This window comes from Hoplias malabaricus, chromosome 11 (assembly GCF_029633855.1).
Source record: "Hoplias malabaricus isolate fHopMal1 chromosome 11, fHopMal1.hap1, whole genome shotgun sequence".
NCBI lineage: Eukaryota > Metazoa > Chordata > Actinopteri > Characiformes > Erythrinidae > Hoplias > Hoplias malabaricus.
The window spans coordinates 30,349,305-30,363,238 of record NC_089810.1 but is presented as its reverse complement, the minus strand read 5'-3'; the positions used below and the strand labels follow the sequence as shown (position 1 = coordinate 30,363,238).

The following is a 13,934-nucleotide window of genomic DNA, read 5'->3' as shown; positions in this document are numbered from 1 at the left end:
GTTGGTTCTATAGATGTTGCAAGAGTATAATAACATTTACTAATAGTCACATGCCATTTTAAAATATGGCTAACAGTGCCCACACTTCCATTGCGGAGGCCTACTGCACTGTTATCAGAGAATGCTTTGATGAAGTATGGTGGAGTGGCCATTGTTAACAGCTGAAGGATACAGGGACAGCGAGAGTAAGTGAGGGAGGGAGGGAGGCAGGCAGGAAGAAAGAGAAAGAATGTTACACGTGCACTGACGGGGTGGTTGGCTGTAAGGTTATTTTTTGCAGAGTGGTGTTGGGTTGTCTGAACTGGAGGAGAAGTGTTACATTCCTGAACTCATCTCAGTGTAAACAGGAACAAGTCATAGCCAATCATCTCCTCTTACTCAATACCTTCCCCCTTACCCAAGTTTAACAACATTGAAATGCATCAAATATATTTTAGCAAATGTGACTGATTTCCTAGTTATTGCAAAAATGGTGGAATTACTAGTGCTGTAACACCCCTTTGTTGCCTCAAGTAGCACAGAACATCCCCCAGGAACATGCAAGATATTTACTCAAATGGACATCAAAGTGATAAAAAAAATGTTCAAAAGAAACATTCTTGAAAAGATTATAGGTGATGTTCAAGACTTTAATTAAAAATACTGAATGCAAGTGGCCTCTCACATGTCTTCAAATTGAGCTGTGAGAGAGAGGCAAAATCAGGCTCTCTACTGGTATGACAAGGCACTAAGTCCCTATTCCTTCCAGCTGAGAATCTCTGACTGTGGAAAGACTAAATTTGTGATGAGCTGCACAGGCACATATACTGAACAAGCTGGCTGAAGAAGCCCAGAATAATTAGAACACATAGAGCCATACTGGGCCCAGGAGACCTCAATTCAGACCCTGTGAATGAGGGCTTGTCTTACAAAAATTGTGTGCGCATTTTTAGAGGCTGGCTTTATAAGAAAAGTTTATAATTAAGAGACTTTGACCTAATGAACAAAACTGTGCACTATACAAAGTATATAGTTGGAATTACAATCAAATCAACTTGACTTTAGTTAAAAAAATGCCTCTTCTAGCCCGGCCTAGTAGGCGCTCCGGCAAAAATACAATATATTTAGAAGATTTAGTAAGCACACATTTTTAATTCTTTCAAAGCTTTTGACTGAAATGACTGCCAGCTGTATACTACCTGAAATGGAAGCAGTTTATTTTCCGTTAATTAGCAATTTAGCATTCATTTTTCATCAGGGTGCCAATCCATCACAGGGTAGCAGGCACGCATGCAAACACACACACAGAGCTATGGGCATATTCACGTAGCCTAGGGTGACCAGACGTCCTGTTTTACCCGGACATGTCCTCTTTTTCAGACTTAAAAAAATGTCCAGGTGGAATTTCACAAACGTCCGGGATTTTGTTTTTCTAGAGCTTACATAGAACTTCGAGAAGCGTTTCGTTCACAAACTAGTCCCGCCCTCCCCTACTCTGTTTGGTTCGCTTGAGTGAGAAGGGGGCGAGGTGAAGTAGCCTAAAATCTTCTGATTGGACGGTCTGACTGTAAAGCTACCATTATTGGTTGATAACCTTCTCTATAAACATTTAATTGCTCAGTCTGCACGTCAGTAGTCCTTGTTTACATCAGGCAAAGCTAATGTACCTACCCTCATCTCGGGCAGCGATGCCGAAACATAAATGTAAGTTCTTGGATGAATTAAAAAAGAAATTCCCATGTTTTCCCATGTGTAGCAAATGAAGGTCTAAAAGCACACATAGGTTCAGCTATACACATCCGGGATACAAAGGGTGAGCAATCAATTCATTTGGATTTTCTCTTTCACCTTAAATGCTGCACTAGTTGCATTGTGTCGCCGTTAGATGGCAAAATACGAACACAACTTCCATACCGTGGAAAAACTACACGTGGGGTGTTCTAATTCAGTGCTGCAAATTCAGATTTGCTTCCATAATTATCTATAGATTATGGTTAAATATATTTACACCAGGAGTGCCCAAACATCTTGGTTTGGGGATTAAAAAGTGACATCATTTTGATGAGTGTATAACCAGAATAACATAAATAAAGAAGCTTAAATATGTGTTTTAAAATAAAAAATATGTTTTATATTTTTATTAATTTATTAATAATATATATAAAAATAAGAATTTTTCTCCCTCACATTAGGTAAGGGTGTGTTAGGTTGACTTGGTGAATACTTTGAACAGTCTTAATATATACAGTAAATGTGTTATGTTCTGAAAGGTCATTTTGCAGGAGTAAAGAAAATCCATTTTTCACATTGGATGATATTTAATTAATTCCTTTGTTCATCTTGTGCAACCACTTTGTCTTGCTCAGGGTAAAAGTGTGTCTAGAGCCAAACCAGAACCAATGGGCACTAGGTATTTAATGGAACAGGAATATTTCTAAAGTACCATGATCATGACATTATACAAGTGTAAAAAAATGTATGAACATTTTTGTCTCAACAATCATAAAATGTTTATTAATTATCCTAATTACCAGTGCTTATTTGGCTGAATGTTATACACCAGCCACTGATATATTGACATTTTATGGGTATATATAGCCTTAGCCTAATTGTGCTGTGAAACTAGCACTGGTACCAGCAGAAAAAGGGATACAGCGAATCACAACAGTAACAAAAAAGGCCTATTGAAACAGGAGGATTATGGCAGAGTAAGTGTTTGACAGTGACACGTTTATATGTAAGCTCTGCGGTAATACAGAGGGGAGAAAATCCGCTAATAAGCTGTAGCTCAGATACTTGACACAGAGGCATGTTCTCACATCTTAAGCGTATGTGACTACAGTTTAAAAAAAATAAATAAATAATGCACCAAAAGTGTATGATGAAAGGATTGATCCAATGTGACAAGTGTAAAGTCTGAGGAGTAAAAAATAGGTATTATTTTTACCCTGAAATTACAGATTCTATATCACTTTGATGCTCCACTGAGCTGCCACGGATGGTGAAAAGCAGAGGTCAAATTTTATTGTACGGTTGTATAACTATCAAAAAGCACATCACTATTGTTCATTTCTTTGAGTGAAAACGATTCCTAATATATTATATCTGTGATGCTAAAATGGCATGTAATGATGCAGAGTACAGCTGGTCAAACATCTGGACGATTCACCACAATTATTTTGTTGGGTACTCAAAAGGCAAGGGACTAAATTACTTAACAGTCATCACAATGTACTTAAAGACTATTAAAACGATCAGCGGGTGGTAACACACGATTTTGGGGAATTAAAGTTCTTTCTGGTTTGTTTACATTCAGAAGCTCAGTCTTGAGGTGGAACGGTATGTTGTGGGGGGTGTGTGTATTTTAACATGGCTGAATTTTAACTTGCCTGCTTTTATTCACTGTTTGAATTACCACAGAATCGTTTTTTGCTCAAGTTGTTTACTTTTGTAGCACTTTAAATATTTCTTTACTTTCATGCAGTTATCGCTCTCACAAATTTCATCTACAGCAAAATATATCCCAACTATATCCTCATCTCAGTTCATTCTATTCAACGTTTGGAAGCCTCTTTGTAGTAAATGGGAGGAAACATCCTCTGAATTTTATAAAAATTGTTTTTTATTAAAATCGTGCATGTTGCTTGATAACATGAAATTACTCTAAAATATTAAGATACATTGTTAAAAAAAATATTGTTGAATCATTTGTAAAGATCTTGCTACATGAAGTCACTATTGTTGTGGCGCACTCCAAGTAGTGACATTAAATAACTGCAGTGCTAGCGAACCTTCACTCACAAACAGGACTATTGTTCAGCCTTTTCAGTTTGAGCCAGAAGGCAGCATGATGACACAAAACAGAGGAGTCTAAACGATGACAATCAGACACCCATGGAGATGGCAGTGGGGCAAAATGGCTGCTGTTTTTGTGGAAACTGTGTTTCTATATATAAGAGAAAAATACTGTACACCTACAGACTGCTGACAGTCCGGAGCTGATCCGCAGCTGGTGATTTGTCTTTCTTTCAATTCTTTAATGACTGCTTAAGTTGTCCTTTCAGTTTCAGGATTCGTTAACGAGGCTAAAGCAGCTGACTGTAAACTTTGTCGCCTGACCGCCAGAAGAAAAAAGTCTATGTTCTCTAGGGTAAGTTCTCATTGCTTTGTGCAGTTCTCATTTCATGTTCTGGGTCTTTAGGACTCCTTATGTGGGATATTTGACACTTAAAGCCAACAGCATCAGCCCAGTGTCTCAACTAGGGCTCGGTAATATATCAAATATTTATTACATTTCTTCCCATCTTGCCTTTATCAGTTATTCTTTTTTTTAATTCTGTTCATCCACTTTTTGTTTAATTCTGTTAATATGTCCCCTAATGTATTTTCATGGACTGCCCCCTTGAAATGCTACATTTGTGTCCGCAAGCGTCAGCAGATGTATATTCACAACAGAGGGCAGTTTGTACCCAAGACGCGTTTTGACTTTTGTGAAGGCGACTCTGATCATAAAGTCAAAATGTAAACATGGACAAAAACCCAAAGTTAATCCAACCAGTCTGTTTTAATACTTGAAGCACAATCACATCACCAAATATGAACAGCAAGATTAGAAAAAGAAGAAGGAGGGAAGGGGGGAAAAAAAAAAAAAGTTACAGTACAAGCCTTGGCAATGAACTATGACTGCCCTTCGACTGGAACCGACAAATAATAGCGACACAATGCAACATGATTTTCTTTAAGATAACATGCCCTGCTTCCAGTTTGGTGCTGTGCAACCATTTGATGTCATCTACCCAACAGCCATTGCACATCTAAAATAATGGCTGTGTCCATATGTCAAATATGTAGAATAAATACATTACTTTTCACTGTTTTCTTTCAAAATGCCTTAATAATTTAGCGTAATTACATCATATTAAGGCTTATGTGTTGCCATGGTTCCTTTGACTCTGAAGATTACCTGGCTTTGGAAGTGTAACTAAAGTGTTAACGCCTGGCCCATTCTCTTTCTGCATCCTGTCATTTACACTTCTCCCAGTAAACAGTGCAAATACCCATCACAATGTTGTCTCTATTGGAGCCACATAATGGTCGGGCTATTGGTAGCCATCCAATGTCACACAATTGGCTCTCATTGGGACCAATTCATCCCTGCTGGGGTGACAGCTTATAAAAGCCTACTGACACATTCAGCTCTTATGGACTGTATTCATGCACATTGTGTGCAATCAGTGAGTGCAGACAGCATCAACAATTTGCAAACAAACCCACAGAGACACAAACATGAGTAGTGTATTTCCAAAAAATTTGGATATGCAAATACGGTATTGACCAGCTTCCAGCTGGATATCACTGATGGCACTGTCATATCATGAGCACCATTTAAACCCTAGCTGGGTGTCAGTCTTTCTCTATAAGGACACATCAGAGCAATGCAAGGAGTGATGCTGAAAGACGACACAAGCCAAGCACAATGTAGCCTGCAGCCCTACTTGTCTGGAGCAAGATGGTAAATAAAAGACATGCTGTTATGTTTACTTGGTCAGATGCTCAGAAAGAGCACAGCTTTTCCTCTCCAGGTCGCTGAGTGAAGCACTTCGTCTGCAGACTCCACTAAGCGCGCTTTTGCTCAATAGCTTCTCATTCTATTTGAAATCGCTGAAACAAAAATGTCAAAGCTTGAGAGATCATTTAGCTCACCAAGCTCTGTGCTGAGAAGTATTTTGTGAGATCAGAAGAAGAATCCAGCAGAACAAGAAAAATTAGGGCAGTCATGTCATTGCCTGCACAGGCTCAAAAAGAGAAACACTACATTTCACTTACATTCTGACTCCAACTGCATGTTATTGTCCATAAATAAACTACATGGCTCTTTTCAGATATATCACTCACAAATGAGTTGTGAAAACAGCCTAAAATTCATAAAACCACTCAAATATTGCAAAGGAGTTTGTTATGCTCAGACGAGGTGGAAAAGTTAGAATATCTCTAAAGCGATAATGTGAAAAATAGCAATGGCAATTGATTTTTTCCCAAAAAACAATCACATTTTGGCTGGTTACTACTGTACATGCCAGACAGCACATATTAAGTCCAGAACTGTGCAACCATTGACTTTTAACTGATCCCCCCCTTGTTTTACAGAGATAAACAACTGTAAGAACGTTTCTGAACAATAATAAAAACCCACTAAAATCTCTCCATGTTTTTCGGGCCCCTAATCACAAAGCCTGACATTTATTAGCAAAAGTGGAGGGAATGGAAACACTGGGTTCCTACAGTCACAGAGTGCAATTCACTTTTACAGCACTGTCCTGAAATCAAGGTTTCACAGTGCAGTTTCTGCAGTGGTGAGCCCTGAGTAGCAACAACAGAGGCTCTGTTCTTCCTATTACAGGTCTGTGACACAATGAATTTGAAGCTGTAATTTTAAGGTAAAAATATCACCTACTGTTTAATATGTATATTTATTTTTGGTGGTTTCTGCCCTTACACAGCATTTTATGTACCCATTTTCCATTAGAAAGAATGCAGATTTTGATTTGATACATTGGGAGATTTAATTAATTACACAGAATTAACATTTGGAGGAAATCCCATATGAAATATGCCATTGATATGGGCTAACAATGCTAAAATACTAACCCTCTCCTGATAACCTGCACCACCACACCAGAGCTCACATCGGCCTCATAGAATCAACAGCCAAATGTTGTAATTCAGATGTTACAATCCAGAAAGGATCTTACACCAATATGCTTTGTCATAAACCGAATGATAACACCTAGAAAATATCCAGAACTAGAGAGAGGGAGCTGATCAGCCAAGTGTGCACAGAAAATGCTTGAGCAGCTGCAACACTCCAAGAGTTTTGGGTGAGGGAGCCGCAGGCAGCATTTCACCTCTGCACAACTTTCTTAGTGAGCTCATAAATGAGGACCAAGGTCCAAGACAATGTGAACTCAGCAAGCCCACACACCACCTGGATCCATTCACCCACCCCCTTCATGTCTATATGCGTGCGCACACACACACACACCAGCCAACGCTACCACTGCCACAGTGACTGAAGTATTCTTACAGTACACATTCTCACAATAGCTTTGGCAATATGTAGCAAATAAAGTGAGTATTTTTACTATTCAATATAGATAAGTGTTCCAAATGAGAGAAAATTAAACTCTGGCAGATATCACATTAACATAGTTTGAAAATACAGAATATGCTAACTCTAGAAATCATATTCTCTCCATTATAACTGGGGGAAAATGCAGCCATCAGAGAAATTGGAGAGGGTCCGAGTATTGATTTTATGTCAAGTTAATGGCTAAGATTTCATCTGCCCTGCTGAACTGCGCAAGTGCTGAGGCATATGCTATCCTTATCCTAAAATAAACAAAGGTGGGTTTCCTATTTTGAGCCCTAATATCCTTACACTAACCTACTATGAAAAGCATGCTGACTTCTCTGGAACAAAAAGCTTAATATTTATACCAGTCCATTTGTTCTATTATATAAAGTATTGTTTAGTAACTAGGTGTGCCATGGCTCAGGGCAAAGCTGGCATCTCTCTGGAACACTATAATGTGAACAAAAGGAAATGTATGACTGTGATAACATGAGCATACAAAGGCAGCTCCCCACAGACTAGACAGAGATTAAAGGAACACTGTGAGGTTTGGTATTTTTGTTCCTGGGTTTCCCTGCAGTTGCAGAATTGAATTCATTTTACAGCACTGTCCTGAAATCAATAACAAGGTGTAAGGAGGATGTGGTGGTTTTCTGCCCTACTCCAACAGTTACATGGTGCAGTTTCTAGAGTGCTAAGCCCAATGTAGCAACAACAGAAGCTCTTTTCTCTTTATTACAGGTCAGTGGAGAACCACAATGATTTCGAAGCTGTAATTTTGAGGTAAAAATATTTTGTAGTGTTTTTTGAATAAAATGAAAAAAGAGCAGCTCTAATTCAGCCCTGAAATTTACAATTAGGTGATTGTATTATTTTTTTTAATCAGATCTATCTTTAAGGCTAAAAAATATATGTCAAAAATGCAAAAATTCTTCAACTTCTGCTCGATCAAGTCAAACCAGAGGATGTCAAAGATTCAAGAATAATAAGCTTAAATCAGCGTATCTCAAACTAATATATATTTGAGCAGATTAGTATTGATCTGTGTATTTTATGTTATTTTAAAAGCTTTAACGTTTTCACTGGTGTCTGAATTCTGCTTGTAATGGAGTCTAACACTAGGCTATGAGCAGAGTGCACAGCCATTTAACGTTAATCCACACAGATTAGCAACTGCTGTGGAAAAATAAAATATATTCATATCAGCCACCTTCGTATATTTCTTATAATTTTCCCATTTTTTAAGTGAGAATGTTAAAAATGTGGGTTTGTTGGTGGGGGGGAAACTAGTTTTCTTTGAACACAACGACAATAAAACAAAAAATGAGTGCGTCAAAATGAGCTGTTGGCTGCCCCTTAAATTAAATTTGGTGAACGCCAAGACAGTCTCTGAAGGTTAATGTAACGTTAGCGCACGTTAGTCGTCGTCCACAATAAAAGAATACGTACGTATACACACGGGGAAAATACTCTTAGTGACATACTGTAAAAAGGAACTAGGTTAAATTAACGCTTACGAAATAGATATAGGCAACAGCAAGTACCAAAAGACATAACGTTATAGAAGACCCATTCTACGCGGTGTTGGCGCAGGTTAAAATAAGAAACAGCCGAGGTTTACCTCGATGTATCCGGCCAGGCTCGGCACTACGATGCCCAGAATGATCACAGACACCGCCGGGGCTGAACCCATCGTTCTCCGTGCTCTCCGCGCCAAATTAAACCCCTGCTTGGTAATACGGCTGGAACAAATCTGTGAGATTGAGATAAAGCTGTTTCTCTGCTGAATTCGCTGAACTTTGGCACTGCGCTACCGTGTCTCTGTACGCTAATCGCGCCGCCGTTGTTTTTCCAGCAGAGCGCCACAGCTCACTGCCGCTCTCGGGCACTGCGTGGGGAATGCAGCAGGAGCTGCGGCTCTGCTCACAGCCAGCGCGCCCCCACGCGTCGGAGCCAGGAACTATGGGGGAAAAACAGGAGCCCTGACGGAAGAGGTCAGAGAGGGCTCAACACTTCCTACGAGACTCTAAGGTTTATCAAGGGCAGTGACCATACTTTTATAATCACGTTCTTCCGGAAATACCCTTTTTATCCATAGTAGCAAATTACATTATGGGGTTATTACTGGGGTTGTGGGCTCGAGCCTTAGGTGTGTTCTTCCCGTGTCTGCGTGGGTTTCATCCCTCCGCCCCAATTTTCCCACAGTCCAAAAACTCACATTTGTAGGAGGACTGGATCTTCAAACGTGTCCGTAAACAAAAAATATTGTTCTAGTTTATTGCATACCCAGTGAACAAGGAACGGCCCTGGACGTTCAAAATAGGTCTAAAAGTAGTCTGTCCGTTAAGGACATTTTTTAAACGTCAATGGACGTCCAAAATCCATCTTAATAAGTTAGTTATCAAGTGGTGACCAATCGATAACGTCAGTGGACGTCCAAAATGCGTTTTTATACAAGTAATTTATATCTGTGTTTGGACGTCTTTTCAACTTTCATTTTCAACCTTAAGAGAACGTTGATTAGACGGCAGTCATTACGTTATTTCAACGTTGAATCAACGGCTAAATGTTTACTGGGTAAGATGTATTTTAAATATATATAATTATATGCAAAATGTTCAAAATCATTGGACACATTTAGTTAATGGTGGATTATTCATTTTATTATTCAAAATCACAGTGGTAAAAAGCCCGTCTTAAACTGGATTGCTGAGAAGTACTACAGGACAAACGACTCAAATTCACCGCAGGCACTACATTTCCCATAATGCCTCAGTAGCCAGAACATGAGGGAGGCAGTGAAATATATATGATTTATATATATATATATATATATATATATATATATAGACTTGTTTTAAGATCCAGATTTTCTTAACTTCTGTTTCTTGACTGTCTTATATTTGTTGCTTACAGAATTGGATGATATTACCTGAAATCCACTCTTTCATTATGGATGTAATGTTTCCTGCAACACCGGGGTGTTTCTACACTACTTTTTGTACTGGAGTTTAGAAGTTTTGTTTTTGTTCAAATTAATTATTAAATCTGTGCCTATAACTCCTCAGGTTTGCCCTCCAGTGACCAAATATACATCCACATTTCTTCCTCTAACGTGGTAAGCTGAAAATGTGAGAGAATTGCGTAGATACTTTCTGCAGTTCCAAATTTGAATTGTTATGATATTGTTACGATATAATTGATATGAATGGTGTAGAACTGAACGATTCAAAAACGACAGCTCTAAAAAAAATGTTCATGAGACGTCACGGTTAAAGGGACACGGTCAAATTAAACGCATTAATCATTCTGGCCGGTAGATGGAACTAATGCGTAGTTTTTGGAGTTGTCCATATATTCCATTTTAGTGTTTTGAGTGGCATCGAAGTTGAAACACGTTTCAAATGGCACTCTCATATAATATAACATGTTGGTGAGGGAGCACTGAAACCGCATAACATCAAAATAAAATGTTGGAAGTACTCAAATTAAAAATAAAATGTTAAGATAGTAGCCTGTTTCCATTGGATTAGTACGCTATCAACGTCCAGGATCCTAAACAACAGACAAGAGCTTGGGGAGATAATAGTGAATGGTGTATTGGTACCATCTACCGGCCAGAGTGAGGCATGCGCTTAAGTTTTCCTGAGAAACCAGGTTTCCTGGGAAGTGTGTTGTGTAATTATCGCGGGGTGTATATGTGAATATTAATTATCTAGAGATAATTAATTTGAGGAAAAAAAATCATATATATTTCACTGCCTCCCCCATGTTCTGGCTACTGAGGCATTATGGGAAATGTAGTGCCTGTGGTGAATTGAGTCGTTTGTCCTGTAGTACTTCTCAGCAATCCAGTTTAAAACGGGCTTTTTTCCACTGTGATTTTGGTGGGACACAGCTAAATTTCACTGGGGCATGAACTCCAATAAATTTTTTCTAATGATGCACCTGTTGCACCGCCTGGTGCTAGCCCTAAGCACCCATCCGATGCTTAGGTTAACTGTTAACAAGAAGTTCATTCATTCAATCTTTGTCTGTAAGCGCTTATCCTGTTCAGGGTCACGGTGGGTCTGGAGCCTACCTGGATTCATTGGGTGCAAGGCGGGAACACACCCTGAACGGGGCACCAGTCCTTCACAGGGTGACACTCACTCATATTTACTCACACACTCACACCTACGGACACTTTTGAGTCGCCAATCCACCTACCAACATTGTTTTTGGACTGTGGGAGGAAACCGGAGCACCCGGAGGAAACCCACACAGACACAGGGAGAACACACCAAACACAGACAGTCACCCAGAGGGGCCTCAAACCCACAACCCCAGGACCCTGGAACTGTGTGACAGTGACATTACCTGCTGCGCCACAATTATCAAATGCTGCTTCAAATGTTCTCCTCATATACCTATAAAGTATATGTCAAAATATTACAATTATACATTTTTCAATCCATAGTGCTTGTTTTCAAAAGTCCTTGATGTTTTAAATATTTAAGACATTGAGTTTGGAGCAAATTTTGCTAATTATGCAAATAAGGGCGAAGGGTTCAATAACATTGTGGCCAATGGAAGAAGGGTGAGTTTATTGATGGGCTTCCATCCTAAATATGCCCTGCAAACAGGTGCTAGACACAATGTAAAACAGAGCTGGTATTGCTAATGTTAATGAAATAACTGATTGACTTTTATAAAATGATTTCACACACAGTCAAACCTAATACAAAATCTAGTGTGCAAAAAAGCAAAGCAGTCTAAATACTTTTTATGTACATTATAGAAAGATATTTCCAGAAAAAATAACAATGTAATGATTTACAAACTTTTTAAATCCACCATTTTAGTGAAAATAGTAAAAAAAAAAAATACTATTTTTAATGTTGACAATGAAAAACTTTCATTGTCAATTTTTTATTTTACTTTGATGCCTGCAATATATATTTTCAATTTTCAAAAAAGTCAGGGCAGGGCACCAAAAGAATGCTAAAGTGCAATAGTAAACAAAGCCAAATTAAGTTAATTGGCAACAGGACAATTTTAGGTGTGGGTTTAAAAGAACATCTCATAGATGCCAAGTATTTCATAAATAAACATGTGGTAGGGGTCTGTGAAAGACTGCACAGTGAAAATGGTAAAATGGGTCAAGAATCATGTTTCTCAACTTAAACATCAAACCTGTGGGCTGCTTAAACTACAGTACACAGATGCAAAGTATCTAGAGGAATTCTCTATATGCAAGGCCTAGTGTCTAACAGTAAACTTTTGACCTTCAAATGGCACTGAATTAAAAACAAACAAATAACAGATACATGGGCTCAGAAACAGTCCCCCAAATGGGAAAGGCCTCACATCAATAAGTCAAGGCCAATCCATATTCTGCATTGATTATAACAGCATGGCTCCTTAGTAAAAGAACCAAGGTTCGTCACCTATTGAAAACAGTTTGTGCATTATGATACATAAAACCTGCAGACCCTGATATGCTGAACTGGTACAAACCTATAACAAGCAAGAATGAGAAAAAGGATTTCTTTCAAAGCTGAAGCAACTGGTCTCCTCTGTTCCCAAATGTACACAGACTGTTGTTAAAAGTAGAGGGTGATATGCAACACAGTGGTAAACATGCCCCATCTTTTTTGGAAGCTATTGCTAGCAACAAACATTTTATTTGTACTATTTTCCATGAAATATGGGATTTGCACCTCATTCAGTTTTTTAGCTAATTTATTTACATTTTGCACAGCGTCCCAACTTTTTTGGAAATTGTACTTGTATTCCCTAGCAGTCCAGCAATCCCAACCTGTCCCCAACAGAGAATGTGTGGCACCTAAAATGTGGTAATGCCACCATGATGACCTCATATTGTTGTTTAATGAGGTAAAAATATATCAGAAAACATGTCTGTATTGTTTTCATACTATAGGTCACAGTGTTTACAAATTACTGCTTTCTGTTTTTAACTAGCATTTTCCAGTTACATCTTTCTTATAAATTTGGATGGTAAATTGTCTCTAAAGTTGAAGAATCTTGTAATATTCTTAAAACTAAGCAATAATGAGAATTATAGAGTGACTAGATGTAGGGTGAGTTCACTTGCTAAGAGTGAAGTGATTTCAATGACAGAGATTCCTCAGAGAACTCTGATTAATTTCACGAAACTGTAGGTCATTCTGCCATTTTGACTCAACGGAAACCAGTATGACAGGTTTGTCTGTGTACAACATTTAACAGACCTTTAAAAGAGTGAGTCAGCGCCATGAATTCCTCATTTCCGTCGAAACTCCAGCTACATGTAAAGATTTCATATTGAATGTATCTCTTTATTGCGCTTAATGTCACTGAATACACACGAATTCACTGCTAGAATACATAGCTACTAAATATATTTGTGTTAGTTTACAGTCGGTCTGAAGTGTTATAAGTTCTCCACCCGTATTCCGACAAATCCCAGCGCATGCGCACACCTACCTAGTCACAAATGGCGTCCTACTCCTTGCGGAGTGCACTACTACATAAAAATAAATGGTGCGAGAGTTGATTTTCTGGACTGAGAGATTAATTCTCAAATAAATTCACGATGATTAAACTTAAACTAATACAATAACCGTAGTTCTCAGCTCTGTCCACCTCGGCAATTTTTAACATCCACAATTCTAAGAGAATTAAACAATGGCTGTTAAGTTTTTAATAAAATTTCGTAGACTGTGTGGTCCGGATGTGCCTTGGTTACACTCAATGTAAATGCATTAACTCGTCCGTTAGATAAATCGTATAGCCACAACGTCACACCAACATTACTGTTTGAGTTCATAAATTATATTTA

At 38.4% G+C, this 13,934-nt stretch overlaps 1 protein-coding gene across 5 annotated transcripts in view; it reads right to left on the bottom strand.

The window, feature by feature from the left end:
• The window catches only part of aplp2 (amyloid beta (A4) precursor-like protein 2), an 84,193-nt gene extending 75,079 nt beyond the window's left edge, over nt 1-9,114 (bottom strand). Inside the window, exon 1 of one of the 5 annotated variants that reach the window (XM_066685683.1) lies at nt 8,733-9,114. In XM_066685683.1, coding sequence (XP_066541780.1) covers nt 8,733-8,804 — 72 coding nt within the window. In that variant the 5' untranslated portion in view covers nt 8,805-9,114. The remainder of the gene's footprint in view (nt 1-8,732) is intronic. The other 4 variants (XM_066685681.1, XM_066685679.1, XM_066685682.1 and 1 more) reach the window with 4 other exon arrangements.
• Between the last annotated feature and the right edge of the window lie 4,820 nt (nt 9,115-13,934).